The 16,093-nt window shown below is 50.4% G+C and overlaps 1 protein-coding gene across 12 annotated transcripts in view; it reads right to left on the minus strand.

The window, feature by feature from the left end:
* The window catches only part of CPNE2 (copine 2), a 59,697-nt gene that overhangs the window by 22,795 nt on the left and 20,809 nt on the right, over positions 1 to 16,093 (minus strand). For 8 of the 12 annotated variants that reach the window (XM_049805044.1, XM_049805043.1, XM_049805045.1 and 5 more), the window contains 4 exons: positions 12,819 to 12,998; positions 9,108 to 9,182; positions 5,672 to 5,743; positions 2,546 to 2,629 (listed from right to left, as the gene is read on the minus strand). In XM_049805044.1, the coding sequence (XP_049661001.1) occupies positions 2,546 to 2,629; positions 5,672 to 5,743; positions 9,108 to 9,182; positions 12,819 to 12,998 (411 nt within the window). The other 4 variants (XM_049805048.1, XM_049805053.1, XM_049805052.1 and 1 more) reach the window with 4 other exon arrangements.

The raw sequence follows: 16,093 nt of genomic DNA on the forward strand, positions 1-16,093 counted from the left end.
CTACATCCATCTGGGGTCTGACCACCAAGAAGATGGAGCAGTGGGATGCTACAACCAGCTGGGAAGGCCAAACAGCTTTGGGCATGTCCAGCTCTCTCACCTCATCTGTGTAACATCTGCTGCCTGAGCTGGAGAAATAATTGATGCTTTTTGACATTTCCTGAGAGAATGCAATCGCTTGGTGGAAACCTAAGCAAACGCTAGCAGGCTCCAGGCACGTGCTGCGTACATCGGAGGTGCCTGCAGGGCAGGTGAAGACCCTCCTTCACAAAGGTGTTGTGCTCAAAAAGAGATTCACGCGAATATTGGTCAAGTCAGACACGGCTGGCAGATTAACGCTTCTCTGTGCAGGGTAAATGCAGGGATATCTGGCGTGGAGGACTTTGGAACCTTTGCAGCCAGAGCAGCAACAGCCCAGCCCAGTGAGGAAGAGGTCCATGGGTGCTGCTACAGGCGAACAGCTGCGTGGGACCTGCAACGGGCGTCTTGTTTCACAGACAGGCTCTTGCACGAGACCGGGGGAAACCCTGACACCGCAAGCACAGTTTAGTGGGGAATTTGTAAACACCTCCTCCGGAAGGCTGGGAAGAGCAGGGGCAGCCCACGCAGCCCGAGATGGTGCCCGCACGCTGCCAGCCGCTGGGTCCCCAGGGTGGGTGGGAGAAGGATCCGGCATCTCCATTGCCGGGCGCCCAGCTGGGCATTCACGCTTGTGCTTAAATAACAGGCTGTAACGTGCGCACTAATCCTTCCCTGCCAGACACCTCCATGGTGGCATGAGAAATGCCAGCATCAGACTGAAAGCTGGTTTTATTCCTGCACGGAAAGCTGCAAGAATGGGGAACCTTATTTCTTCATATCTGGCCTTAAAACACAAAGATGGTTGCCTGGTATGGGATTCCTCTGAGGGCAGTGGGATACATTTGCGGCTGGGAGGGAGGAGGCTGTTGGGGCACCCATTACTTGAAAGAAAACCTGGCTAGACCCTTATCCAGCAAGACAGGACAGTGGAGGAACCAGGCAGCAACCCAGAGGAAAAATCAGTATATACATCTGCTCCCCATAAGCCTGACCTGCTGATAGAGATCCCAATTGCCATGCCTCTTCCAGCAGGAAGGGCTGGAGGTCACTCAAAATCCCTATGTCCAAGAAATACGGCTCAGTGAGTCAAAGCCCAGCTACCCGCACTAAACCAGGAGGAAACAACCAAACAAGGTCCCAGCCTGCTCCCGCAGAAATACAAGTTAGAAATAATAAGGTTAGTATGAATTAAATATGCATGGAAACATGTGTGGGAAAGCACTGAAAAATAAACAGCAGAGCTAGGGTTAAAAGGATGTATGGGTACCACAGGGCACACGCGTCCTGGTGCTTGTGTGCACACGGGTGTGTGAGTGAAGGAAATCCTCGTGGGCTTTGCATAGCAGTGTGAAAAACCAACGTACAGAGAGACTTTGTAAATAAATACCACCCCTCTCCTTCCACATGAGTTCATGCTGTGTTTTGTTACAGCAAGTTGCTGTGGTGGGAGAAGGGGGTCCTCAACTAAGCCTTGAGGGGACAAGAAAAAGAGGAAGGGTGAGATGGGGACAGGAAAAAGAGGGGTGGGAGGTGGGGTGTGATGGAACACTCTTCTTCCAACAAGGAGGCTGCTGTGAGCCCCCCCTGCAGTGATTGCCTCCTCCTTTTTCTGCCAGCTGCAGGCACCACATCTGCCCCCCCTCAAAAAAGGCCTTAAAACAAGCTTTGAGAAGGTGGGGGAAAAAAGCCATTGGAAAGTACTTATTAGCCTGGTGCTAAAGCAGAAGCCAGGCTTCTGCCTCTCCCAGCAAATGCCCCTGTGGGCGAGCTTCTCCCTGCCCGTGCTGTGCCTCTTATCCATAACATCACTGCCTTTAGCAGCTTGAGAATACAACCAGAAAGGAGCTTAGATCAAAATATCACAGGTGTTATAAATGAGGGACAGGGAGGGGTCAGCTGCCTCTGACCATACCCACCAGGACCCTGGTACAGGTCTCTGCCTCCTCGGCCGGGACTCTGGCTCTGTTAGACATGGGTGCTTGTGCTCTGAAGCTGGAGATGCCTGAGCATCCTCCCAGGTTAGCTGAGGATCTGGCAAACACTTGTTTTAACCTTTCCCCACTACTGTCTCCTCAGACCATCTCCCACCAACATCTCCCCAGGTCGCAGCTCGTCCCGCTGCTCCTGCACGTGGAAGGAGAGTGGTCCAGGGCACTGCCCACCCCCAGGCTGAGCCAGGATGTTAACACAGGTTGAAAGACCATCTCCTTCTGTTTGGAAGCTGCAGTACTGACTAGCACAGAAAAGATCTCAAGACCTTGCTGACCTCAGTAAATCTTCATCCGCTGGAGTCCAGCAGCTTCAGCTGGACCCTGGGAAGGCAGCCGTGATGTTTTGAAATCCCTGGAACCCACCCTGGGTGGGATCACCCTATGGGTGATAGATGAGATAATGCCATGACGGGCAAGAGGAGCTGAGGTAGGGATTGTGGTGTCTCAGCAGCTTGGGTTAGAGTTACGCTCACCTCCGTTCTGTGGACCAGCATCCATTTCCCATCGTCACCAGGTTTATAAAACTCCAAGAAGGGGTCTGACTTTCCGAACAGGTCCTGGGGGAGAAGAACAGGATGGGGTTACACAGTGCTCTGCCACCAGTGACAGCCAGTCCGAGAGAGATCTCCTTTCCCTGGCAGTGCCAACCCTGCAGACACCCTCATGTCCTCACAAGACCGGCTCAAGCACGCCGGCAAACAGGCAGCACCCACGGGCAGCACCCTGCCACCCCTCCGTGTCCTAGTCAGGCAAATCCCATTGACGTTTGCACCACGTTTTGGCATGGATGCGGCGGGTGAGTCGGCACCCTGGCGCGTGCCAGTGGGATTTGCCGGCAGGCGCCCAGCACCCGGCAAGCTCTCTGGACGCAGATGCCACGGAAAACAACCCCAGCTGGGAGGCAGCTGCGTTTGGGCTTGGAAAAACATCCAGAGCTTCAAAGGAAAAACAGAATTATGAAGTGCACAAGTGTCTTGGGAAGGAAAGGAAAAAAAACCACCCTCCTACACACAGTGGTAAAGCATGAGGAGAGGAAATCTTTCAGGAGCGAGCTGCCCTGGTGTTGACAGAGATCATGTAACACCCTCTAAGATACGCAAGCCTGAACCAGTGTGTGCTGCCTTTTCTGCCAGTGTCTCCTCAGATATTCCCCTGATAAAGGGCTGCTGATTTATGAGAAATACGTACACATTCACACATACACACACATCCCTGCTGGGTGTCGGCATGGGGGCTACTTGGGGGCACCTGCAGCCCGGAGAGGAGAGCGGCGCAGGTGGCACTGACACAGGGAAACTCCAGCATTTCTAAGCAGAGCTTCATTCCCATTCAGAAAAACTAAGAAGTGGCTAACAAGAAACCAAGCCCAAAATTTTCCAAATAATTTACTGAGAACTCAAGCCATTTCAGCTGTGTTTTCCTCCCAGATGGAGGTGGGTCCCTGAGTCCTGCAAAGAGCTGGAGGAACTTCTTACGGGCTCGAACAGGAGCTTTTTGGGCTTCTAAGAGGGGATGCAGGGGGCTGCTCATGGAGGAGAAGGAAGCATGGACACCCCAGGAGTCCCTGTCCACAGCCAGCCCAGGACGTGGCAGATGGGACAGACACAGGCTCTAAGGATGCCCCAGCAGAAAGCCCATTAAAGTTTCTATCCACAGCCGGAAAAGTAAATCACTGCAAAGTGTTTTGGCTTGGAGAAACTATAACCTGCTTCAGACAAAATTCTTCATCCAGAAAAGCAGACCATAAAGGCTCGCAGGGATGCTCTCTGGTGAGATGAGGTTGTTTTTCTCCTACCCTTTTTCACATGTTTGTAGAAGAGAAAACCAAGCCATTCTTTCTGCAGGGTTACAGTTATGGCACAGCTCTGATCCTGCTCATCCACACCCTGGACTTGGCACTTTCCGGCTGCACTGATGGATTAAAAAAACAGCAGTGGGTACCTGATCCTGCCTATGCTGGCTTAACCTGCAACCCAGTGTGGTTTCATCAGCGCCAACGCAGCGTGGGTTGGTGGAGGCACTGGCTCAGATGACAGCAGGGAGCTTTGAAGGATGTCTGCTGCCATCCCACGTGGAGCAGCCTGGTTTGCAAGTCCGGTCAGCCTTGCTCCATTCAAAGCAGGGTGGGAGATGCCTCCAAGCCACAGGATTGTGGGCTGCTATTTTAAAATGTCAAAACCACAAACATCTCACCCCTGCAAGCCTGGCGGGAGATGGAAACTGAGCAACCAAAGGAGCTCAGCAGACCAGATCAACCTCCAAACTAGTCCAAGAATCTAAATCATCCAAACTGGTCCTTGCACATCATGGATGAGGAGGCCAGAGGTGGCACTTCCACCAGACACAGCTCCCCAAACCACAGCTTCCAGCACCAATCCTGGCTTGCAGCACTTGCTCTCCCCAAGCCATGCCAAAGCATCACTGCCCTCCTGCCGTCCCCACAGCTGCGGTGACACACACAGCTCTGGGGCCGAGTTCACCAGGGTTGGTCCCAGGTGAAAATACCTCCTCTTCTGCAAGATATTTTTTCTTAAAACAACTCCCGCAAGAGCTGATCTGACATAAGGCACAAGAGCTTCAGACTGGTTCGGCTGCTGACATGCTCCCGCTGTGCATGGCGTTGACCCTCGGCCATGTCTCAGAGGAAGCCACCAGCTCAAGGACATCTTCCAGCCCATTTATGAAATGGGAGTTATTTGGGGATTTCTTAACAGGGGCATTTGGCTCCTTGCTCTAGGCAAGGTAAGCAGGAGGGCAAGAAAACAGCCGTTCCCATCAGGTGGAAAAGCATTTGGATAAACCAGGCATCCATCCCGTTTGGACAACAGGACTGGACAAATCATGTCTTCTGCCCCAGCAAATACCCTTCTGCCTGGATGCTTGCTTTACCCTGGTTTGAAAACTGAGGGCCATCCTGCCGATAACGCAAGCTCTGGAGAGACTAGGAAGAAGGGAAAAATAATATTCCCATCGATCGCTTAGCAACAGCACTGGTTTAAGAGGAATAGCTCTGGTTGCCTGGTAAATAAGGTCAGATGGCTTTGTTCAGAAAGGCTCACGGTTTCCCACATCTCATATCCAAAGCAAAATTCATGCATTACCTGCCTCTGTGAGCTCAAAACTTTTTCCTTGGAAAAGACGGGCCCTACTGTTTGATATACAAGCAGATGTTCACCCCATTTCCAGGGGGGCTGAAGGTGACAAGCTAGGAGCTCTCAGCACTTCTGAGCTATGGGTTCAAGGGACATCAAAACTGCCAGCTCCACCAGGAGACATTTCCAAATGACAGCAACCGAAATAGTAAATGCGCTGTCTTTAAAAGATGCTAGTATGCAGATCCTGTGCCACACGTAATCTTTCTATCTCAATGCATGTGATGAAGAAAGCAATGCTGTGACAATAGGGAAACTGAGGCACAGGCATATCCAGCAGCCAGTGGCACCACCAGGACTTGAACCCCTCCAGTCTCACCCTAGTGCTTTCTCCAGTAGGACTATTTTCTGTCACTGCTATACCCAAAAGCAGAGCTTTCTTTAGATCCCTTAGCCTACAAAGGACAGAATTTTAACATGGCATCCCCCAGACACAATACCACTCACCTTTTTATCCAGTTTTCTGCCAGCCATGCTCAGAGTAATCACCCTGTTATCCGAGAGCTCTTGGGCAGCTATCTGAAAGGCAAGGGAATGCTGTATTCATTTTCAGCACGAAAAGAAAGTGAACACCAAGCCAGAGGAGAAGGCAGATGCCGAGGATGTGCAGTCTGAAGATACCTGCACAACTCCTGCAAAACCCATTTCCCAGCTAAGAGACTGGATGCTCTAATGCCCACAGTATTTCACTGTTCAGGAGTTAAGCTGATTTTACTTTTGCAGATCAATTTGGGACTAAAGCCTACTTCCCAGCTTCTCTCTGGAATGGAGAAGGATGGAGAAAAAGCCCAAACTTCCCCTGGATGGCCATTGCCATTTACCCTGCACTGAGGTAGTGACATACCAGCTTTAAACCAAAACAGGATATGGTTTTTTAGAAGGCTACCAGCTACAATGTTGGTACTGCAGCTGGAGCCCCTGTGACATCCACCAGCCTCCACAGCCTCATCGCTGGGGCTGGGTCCCCATGAAACACCTTCATTTGCAGGGCTGGGAGTCAACAGGTACGATTTAACCTCTTGAAAGGACAACCCAAAGGGAGAATGAGGTGCCAGCACACCCCGAGCAGTCTCCTTCCCTCGTGCCATCAGATCTAAAACAAAGCTTCTGGGAACAAACACATCCCATTTCTTGGGTGTCACACCTGAGCTGGTCTCAGGTGGCTTTTCACACACCGGGACCTGACGAAGCCTCCAAGGACCAAGCCAAGAGGAACCAGGAGCCATAAAAACCCTTGCCAGCAAGATGTGCCACCTTATCCTCCGTGTCCGAGGCCAGACACGGCAAAAAGCAGCTGCCCCATCCCTTGGGGGAGATGCCAGCGGCACCAAGGACTCAAGCCACATCTCTGCACAATCACCCAACAGGATGGCCCCAAGGATGAAAACTCCACTCTTGCTCCTGAGGAGCTACAGCCAGCAGGAGTGCAGCCCGGATTTCTTCAGTTTAAGAAACTTTATTCACATACGCTCCAGAAGGGCTTCAGCTGCCAACCACTAGTGGGCCGGTTTTGTCTGGAACGTGGTCTAATGAGTCTTTTGGTATTTTAAGGAAGGGAATGTTTATAACAAAAAACCACATTTATTCACTTCTGTTACCATCCTTTTTCTGAAACACTTGTATTTTTTTTCCTCAAGGCTGTGTCCTGCCCAAGCATCTGTTCCCCACCTCTCCCTCCTCCGCTCCCTGGGGTGGGCTGAGCCATCCCCTGGCATCACCGGCTGCAGCATTCTCCCCAGGCAGGAGCCGGCACCGGCATGGCCGGGAGCACAGTGTGCACATCTTCCTCACGTACGGTGCTCCCAACCGTGGCTGTTTGCCGGGTCTCGCAAGGAGGCTGTCCTTCACTGGAGATATACAGTGTAATTACAGCAAGGCTTTTAGAAAAACTTGCAGAAATCAAGGGAACAATTTTCTGCAGAAGAAGCAATCAGAGGGTTATTGGCACTTAGGAGAGCTGGGGAGTTTGCAGAGACAAGGGGGCAGAGATGCAGCTTTTGAATCTGCCCAGGCGGCTGGCTGAGGGGACGAGTTGCAGCTCCCCAAGAACTTCCCAGCCTTTCCACGGAGGACACCGCTCTTTGGTCCACAGAGGATCCATTCACCACATGCAAAAACCAGTTTTCCCTCTGTCCTGTATAGCCGTGAAGTCAGAAGTTCCCTATTGCAAAGCCATGGCATTGGTTTTCTCTCACACCTAGTCCTCGGTGGGTATGCATGGTCACCAAAACTAGTGCAGGGAAGAGGATGAAATTTGCCCTTTGCTGATCCCCACAAAAGCATGTCCAGTTGACGTCCAGCATTTTAGGGCTCACTGGAGGCTACGTAAAAGCCAGACCGTGCAGACAAGCCAGGTATGTCCTTGTACCACACTACCGCAGGCTGCTGGTGGCATCTTCTCTTGGCCAGCATGGACAACAACATCCTCACCGCTGTGTCTGGCAGAGGTGTACAGCAAGATCTTGGGATTGATTTCTACAAACACTGTGGCTTGCTTTGGGGTTTTCCCCATCTCTTCAAACCTAGAGGCCCCCACTCAATCCTGTCCATCCAGCCAAGGTTCTTCTGTTGCATTCACCCTTGTGGCACCTCAGTTAAGAAAATGGATAATTGGGCAAAATTGAAGGGGATGGGGGTGAGAAAGGCAGGCTTTGGCTCCAAACTCAATGTTTTATGTGTGGGAGTCCAAAGCTGAAGCCTGCTTCTCCAATGGTGTCCATAGCCTGTGCTCCAGCGCCATGCCAAGCAGGGGGGAAAGGTGCCCATCGCACACGACCCTGTTGTCATCACCTAGTCCAAGCCAGGGCAAAAAAACCCCAGATCAGAAAATCACATCAATGGTACAAAATGAAGCAGATGTCTCAGACCCTTTGATTTTTAATGAGACAATAGTGACAGATTGGGACATTGCTTTTTTTAAAGCGTGTAATCTTTGAACTTGACTGGAAACTTTTCATCTGGTCCAGCTCTTCCCATTCAAGCGTCAGATGGAGTGATGAGAGCCTGCTCCCTGGGGATGGAACATGGCATCAGGCACCACTTGAAAACTTCACTGTGGCTTTTCCTCCGGTGTTTAAAGACTAACTGCAGCAATTAGGGGAGAAAAGCTGGCAGCACCTTCCCAGCCTCTAGAGCAAACAGCGATGGGGTTGCCCTTGCAGCGGCCAGGTCCTAGACTCTTAAACTGCTCTTAAACCCTTCCAGTGCTTTCAAACCTGATGGAGGTTTAACTCCTTGTTGGCCTTTTCTTCTACACCTTTGCTGCCTGTTTGTGCATCTCACAAAATGCTTAACACAGAAGAGATCCAAAAAGGATGGGAAATGTGGCAGGAGAGAAATGCACCTAAATTTAGTCTTTTATTTTTAAAAAAATCCATCACTAAATAGATCTGCAGTGGGAAGGCCACTGCCCGAAGGGGTCTGCATTGGGAGCAGCGGCTGTTGCTATGAGAGTTGTTGCTACGGCACAGCTCCCATCCTCTTACTACAAACAAAACCACCCATCACTGGCAAAGGCATCAGCCCTTTTACCTCCCGCTGCTTCAGGGAGGGCTGAGCAGGCGTGTTGTACCAGATAACAAATAACAGCAGCATAGATTTACTTTGTAATTCTCCAGATTGAGGTTTTTCTTATTTCAGAGACCAAAGCAGAAGTTGAAGACTCACAGCACTGGACACCAAGCAGACACTGGGCAAGATGGTCCCTGCCCCAAATAAATTGTCCTCCAAACAGACCAAAGTGGGCAGGAAAATGAGAGGTAAAGGGAAGAATGTTCATGAGAGAAAGTCCAGTCTCCTGGACCCCAGGTGAGTGTCATCCATCACCCCCAGGTTATTATCTGCCTTTACACACTCAGGAGGTAATGTAAAGGAGTAACCGTACCGTTATCATCCCTTTTCCAGCCGGCTTGCCATTCCCCAGAAGGAGGGTCCTTGTTATTTTCTTGCTGGAGACGATCTAGAGAAGCCAAAGAAAATAAAGTCATGATTGTACAAGTGATCAAAAGCAGACTCATAAACAACTGATCATTGCTCATGTTAGTTAATTCAGATTAAGCATTCACAACAGTAGAAGACAGACATACTCAGGGATGACCATGCTACTGTGAATATCACCACTGTCACCCAAGTCCATGGGGTGTGGGGCAGCAGCTGAACAGTGCAGGGCAGCGATGCTGCAAGAAGCTGAAGCATCACCTCCCACTGAACCCAGGGACCAGCTCTTTGGGTGGAGCAGGTCAGTAGGACCTCACACAGCTGAAGGACTGTGATTCATTTCCAGCAAAATCAGAATTCAACCTTTCAAACCCCATTTTAAATAATTCTAATATGAACCCTGCCAGTAACTTGCTTTCAGGTCACGTTTCCATGGGTGAATCCTGGTGACAAGCTGGATGGTCTCCCCCAGCATCGCTCTGGACCCCCTGCACAGCTGCTGCTAAGCAAGGCACAGGGGTCAGCACCCCCCAAAGGCATGTTCTCCCCTTCACTTTTGGCTTGTAAGAGGCCAGACAGGATGATCTGGGAGCAGAATTAAACCCCTTAAGATTTTTCCCAGCTCACTGAGTGTTGGTCATATTCATATCTGGGGATCCCGTAAGTTTTCCCCACGAGGCACAGACCCCCACATGGGGGTCCACCAACCTGCTGGTTGTTCTGCTCCCATACCTAGTGGGGACCCCTTCGAGACTGAGGGGTTGCACTTTAAAAAGTGCAGCCCCATCCATCCTTCTGCCTCCACCTTTGGTCCTACGTCATGCAGCCAGAAAATAATAACAATTAAAAAAAACCTATAATGAAATGGCTTAACTTGATGCTCCTGCCATGCAGGTGACCTAGCCAAGCTTGGATTCCTCCCATTGCTCCTTAGAAATGTTCTTCTCCCTCTGGGGAGACCTTATTGCCACCTTTCAATACTTAAAGGGGGCTACAAGAAAGATGGGGACAGACTTTTTAGTAGGGCCTGTTGCAATAGGACAAAGGTTAATGGTTTTAAACTAAAGGAGGGTAGATTCAGACTACATATAAGGAAGAAATTTTTTACGATGAGGGTGGTGAGGTTGCCCAGAGAGGTGGGAGATGCCTCATCCCTGGAAACATTCCAGGTCAGGTTGGACGGGGCTCTGAGCAACCTGGTCAAGTTGAAGATGTCCCTGGTCATGGCAGGGGGGGGTTGGACTAGGTGATCTTAAAAGGTCCCTTCCAACCCAAACCATTCTATGATTTTATGATTCTTGTAATTTCAAGGCAAAAACCCTTCACCATTGTGGCTAGCCAGCCATGTCCTGGTGCTTTTGATCCATAAATCCATAGAAATCACCAGCCAGCATAACTAGATGTTTGTGCCACACTGTGTACAGGGAGGCGAAATCTCCTCGCAACACTGGCTAGTAGAAACCACAGACACCCTCCAGCCTGCAATTTGATCCCTGTTACATTTCTTTTGGCCACAGAAGTCATTACCGGCCCGTGAATGATCCAACTGTCCTTTGGAATCTTACCACAGACCTAATTAGCTGCAATAAAACAATCTGGTTAATCTGACAGAGCTCCGATGCAAACTCAAAATTGAAAAGTCAAATGCTCGCTGTGCAGTTTTTGCTGTCCATGGCTGCTCTCCTTCCCTTCTAAGAGCTGCTCATGCCTCAAAGCCAGGCAGGTTTATGAAAACATCTCACCAGACAAAATCCAACCCATCAGAAAACCCACAGCAGGGTGGCTGAACCCACAAACCCCCGTCCTCCCTGTTTCACCCCTCTCCTCACCAGGCACCCTTGCGCACATGCTACCCCTCCACTCCACCTCTGCCCCGCAACCGGGCTGTGCTGCAAGCCTGTCCTGGCCACAGGGAGAGGAGGCTAACAGATTTTCAGGAAAAAAGGGACAATGATAAGATGCCTCCATTCCAAGCTGGTGTCTCGCTGTGGACTAAAGGTCACCAAGAAGCCCACATGGGACCCGCTGCAAAAACTCATAAAAAACTGGGCACACCCATAAGCCAAGTTCTCTTCTGCTGAGTGTAAATACTCTCATGACATTACTGAAGTTCAGAGCTCTCTTTTTTTCTGATGGACTAAGACCACCAGCTGTGCCTAAAGACACAGTAGACAGTTATGCCATGCCCATCAGCGACCATGGCTAAACCATCAACTGTTCTGAGCAAGCACCTTGGATGTGAGACCTGCCAACAGCTGCCGGTCCCCACCGTTACCACAACCACAGGACGGCCTGTCCAGTCTCATGCTCTGAGCTAATCACCTGACTCTTCCACCTTCCTCCCCAGCGCATATGGATAATGTTCCTCTCTGGCATGAGTCTGCAGAGCCCTGGACTTCTGCAGAGCCACATTTAGGAACAGTAAGGTTTCAGCTCTGTTTCCTTGTGTCCATAAATTCACTGCTTGCAGCTTCCACCAAGACCATGACCTTCACAAGGAGCATTGCTGAACTGCCCCACACCAGAGGTGGCTGCGTTTCAGCAACATCAGAACTAACGGTAAAGGATGGGTTTGGTCTAAATCACTGAACACCAGCCTGGGCTTTTGCCTACACTGTCTCTTAACTTCTGCAGGAGCAGAATTAGGTCATCACAGAGCACTTCCAAAAACCCAGATGTTAAATCTCAAACTCTGTAAATGTCAGTGCTCCTCTACCACGTCAAGCTCTTGAGCTGGCAATGGTGCCGTCACTTGCCGCCCTTGCCACGTGCAGTGCCATATTGCAGTCTGTATAATAAAGCGATTGCATTCACAAACACCTCCCTGAACACCTTGGGCTGGGTCTCCGTGCCAACCCACCTATTACAGTGTCTGCTTCCCCCATGTTCCCAGCACCGACCACAACAGAGACAGTTTCTCCCAGCCCCTGCGCTTGTGCCAGGTACCACAGCAGCCCTGAGCAGCCAGATGCTGCAAAAGAATGGAAAAAATCCCCCTCATTCCCTGCCTTTGAGTCAGAGCAAACTCAGAAGATAAAGACGTTTGGAGAATGTAGCTGCCAACTTCTAACAGGGTCTGGGCTCATGAATACAAAGACCTTCCAAAGGCTTATAAATCGCATTGTCCTCTGAAAGCTTTTCCACAGGAAGAGCAGAAGACACATTCCTGCACCAACACGCTAAAGTAGGAGTGAGGATTTGCTACACAACAGCAACGGACAAGGCTTTCAAAAAAACAAACCCAAAAACCAAAACCAAAACAGAGATAGAAAGGTAGACTCAATGCAACCTAACTTTCAACATCTGGAAGTTTCCCAAGTCCAAATCCAAGACGGTCATCAGGGCTCTTACTATAGCCCATGGCAAGATACAGGTACCTCCAAAAGCTTCCAGCTGATGTCTCTCTGCAGGCACCAGCAGAAGCCCACGCTATGACCAGCTCAGACTTGAGCAAGTAGCCAACAGCCCTAACGTGGAACAGTTCAACCTCAACAGTTGAAGTGTGACAAGCAAATTGAATTAGTTTTGCCAGGAAGGACCCAGAAAACTTTACAGTAGGTAAGAGTAGCAGCAATAATCCCCCAACGTCCCTGTGGCTGATGTGATTTGGGGTCCCTTTGCTGGAGGACAGCGAGCTGCAGGGACCTCAGAGACTCACCATGCCCAGCGTGCAGGAGAATTCACCCAGGAAGTCATGCTCATACAGCTGCATGCTCGACTTGTCCTGGTCAAACAGGGCAAACTTGAGCTTCTGCACTTCTTCAAAGTGGTAGTCGATGATGAACTTCTTGGCAAAAGCTGGGTTGAGGTTGTTCACAGCTGTCTCTGTCCTGTCAAGCTGCAAAGAAAAAAAAGAAGAGGCATTTAGGTATGTACATCTTGCATCTTTGTCACTGCCATGTCTCTTCTCTGACTTCAGCCAGAGCCACCCAGAAACCCTGCAGTGACCATCAGAGAGTGAGAACAGCAGGCATTCAGCAGAGCTATCCCTAAATGCAGGCCATAATACTCAGGGTATATGAGGTGGGATCCATCTAAACAAGTAACAACACTTCATGCAGAGAGCTGCATCCCCGAGGACGGGGCTGTATAAACTTACCCAGCCAACAGCCAGGACAGGGGCGCCCACCCAGCCAAGGCTCGGCATGGACTCAAGACTCATTGAAGCCAGAGCCATTCCATTTGCTCCTAAGCCCTGTTCTCCCAGGAGCTGAAGCTCTCAAACACCTCCGATCCTCAACCAGACCCTCACAGCTGTAATGCCAAACTTGCTTCTTTCAGGCTGTGCAGCTAAAAGCAAGGACAAGCAAAACAAGAAAAAGTGTCACAAGCCAGAACAGCAACCCTCTAGCATTTCCCTCTAGACCTCAAAGCAAAACATTCATGTGGTTTCTTCTTTCTTGGCCTTCCATGGAAAAAAAAGAGAAAAAAATCACCACCGCAGGCTATTTTTTCATAGATTTCATCAAGTGTTAGGAGGAACAAGAGGCTGGAAGGACCCAGAAGACAAGACTTGAATAGACTTTGTCATCCTGAGCTATTGCAAGCAGGGTGGAAGAAATGACGTCTCTGATGGCTTGGAAGGGCAAGCGCACAGAGGATGATGGAAACTGGAAGGCGCGTGGGGAACCCGCTATCGGAGGGGAAGCACCACGGCGGTCTGCAGCATCCTGCAGCCAAGAGCAGTGATAAGAGCAGAGGAAACTTGGCAGGCAGCCAGTGGAAGTGTGGGTTTATGATGCAGCATGGCACAGGCGGACAGAAAGCCTTGCATGAGCCAAAAAAAAAAATATCCCAGGGACAGCCACACCAGAGATCCCAGGATGCTGCCCTCCGGTAATGGACCTTTGGTCCCAGATCCTATAACTCATACTGCAGGAGGGCTGGGAGAATGGCAGCATCAGCCAGGCTCCTGACATGGACTTACACAGAGACAGCAACCCACAATTTAAGCCAAACTGGGAAACTGAGGCTGAGAAAAGCTGATGTATTTACTTCTGGAAGTCAATGACCAGGGAGGGTCTGAACTCTAATGTCAGGACCCATCATCCCTACCAGACCATCCTCCATCCCAAGAGGCACCAGGAAAGGGCAAGTTTGGAGCCCAACATGCATACCCTTATGAAGCTAAAATGGGCAGAAAGGGTACTGGCGGCACAGCCCGAGGGCTGAACAAGAAACTAACACCCACAGCCTGGGGGAAAATCCTCCAGCAAGAAAACTAAGTAGGAGCTGTGTCAGGAGAGCAGCTATTGATATCCTAAGGAAAAAAGAGATGGCAGCCAGTTTGGCAAAGGGCATTCTGCGGCACAGCGCAGGCAGCCCCATGGGAAGAACCGACGGCTCCAAGCATCCGAGCTGGAACAGCCACAGGCCAACCAGAGCTGGCAGAGAGGCTGGCAGCATCAGCCTTTTGCCACATCACCCTATTATCCCAGGATATCGTAACAGGGTCTATTAAAAGAGAAAGAAAGGCACGCACTTGCCAGTGTGACGTTATCAAAAGCTCCTGCCCTTGGTGCCTGGAAAGACCATCCCATCTGCCTGCGGGACACCACAGAGCTTCCAGCCATGCCATGGTCCCAGACAGCATGGTCCCATCCCACCTCGTCTCGCAGCTGGGACACCCAGTCCCGGGCAAGGCTGAGGTGCACGTCCCAGGTCCCAGGGCAAGACCTCTGTGGAAAGCAGCTCCTGCACCATCATCCCTGGGCAGCACCAGGCTGTGGGATGGAGGGGCGTCTGCCAGAGCTGCAGAGCCAAGAATAAGTATGGCAGAGCATAAAAAAGCTCCAAAAAAAAAGCAAAAAAAAAAAAAAAAAAAGCAAGCACATACCTTAGTCCCAAAGAAACTCATTCAGCACTGGAGGCAGGTTTTGGAGGGACTGAGTGGAAATGTGGTGAGTTTGCTACGTATACCAACTACCTCAGTGTTTTTTGAAGTTGGTCACTTAGTCTGTCTTAATTGCCAAGAAACAACTAAAGTAAATGCTGTGTTCCCAGAATAGCCACCTGCTACACTCCAGGGAATCAAATACATCAACACCAGTGGGCTGAGCACTGGCCAAGGCCAAGCAGCTTCATGCAGATCCTTCCCTCTCTGCTGCCATCCCATACCGAAGGATGCCAAACATCTGCTCAGAGATGCGGTCGACCAGGAGCAGTGGGCATCCACAAGCTCTGCCTTTTTTCAGCAGCACAACACACGCAAATCCCCTTTCAAGCCTAGAAGACGAGACTGCACAGGCAACAGATATGGATTTTAGCTCCTTCCATGTTCTCTGAACTACTGGGAAGCCGGGGACCAAGGGAAACTAGTCTTCTCATTCCCAGGCACCAATTTGAAGGAGATAACTTGAGGTCCCATCTCCAACTTTGCCCTGGAAGGGGTGACCCAGGGAAGGGGAAGAAAAACCCAGCCAACATGTCTTGAGCCAACCTTTGGAGTGATGTGGCTTCCTTCAATACCCAGATTAAACTGAGTGTTTAATCTCCTGCCTATTTTCAGTGTGAAGCACAACAAAATCGCAAGCCCCAGCTGATTGCTGCACATGGTTTGGTCTTTGGTTTGATGGGGTGACCAGTCACCTTGCCAGTGATCATCGTGTACAAGGCCTCTTCACACCACCACCCCCCAGGAGACAAGCATGCCATCAGTTCCTGCCTTGCCCTTTGCCCCCAACGCCTACAGGTCTGCGTTCCCTGTAAAGAGCAGAGGTGGCTTTGCCACCCAAGAGCAGAAAAGCACAAGGGTTTTTAAGAGGCAACCAGGCTAATTAAAGATATCTGTTTGGATAAGAGTCTTGATTCTACAAATCAAGCGTGAAACTGGGAAATCATCTCCAGTGACAGCCCTTGTGTTCAAGGAACTCAGCCAGAGAGTCCTCCAGCATCCAAAGGGAGGTTGGCTAGAGACCTTCAAGCATCCCCAGC

This window comes from Accipiter gentilis, chromosome 7 (assembly GCF_929443795.1).
Source record: "Accipiter gentilis chromosome 7, bAccGen1.1, whole genome shotgun sequence".
NCBI classification, from domain to species: Eukaryota; Metazoa; Chordata; class Aves; order Accipitriformes; family Accipitridae; genus Astur; species Astur gentilis.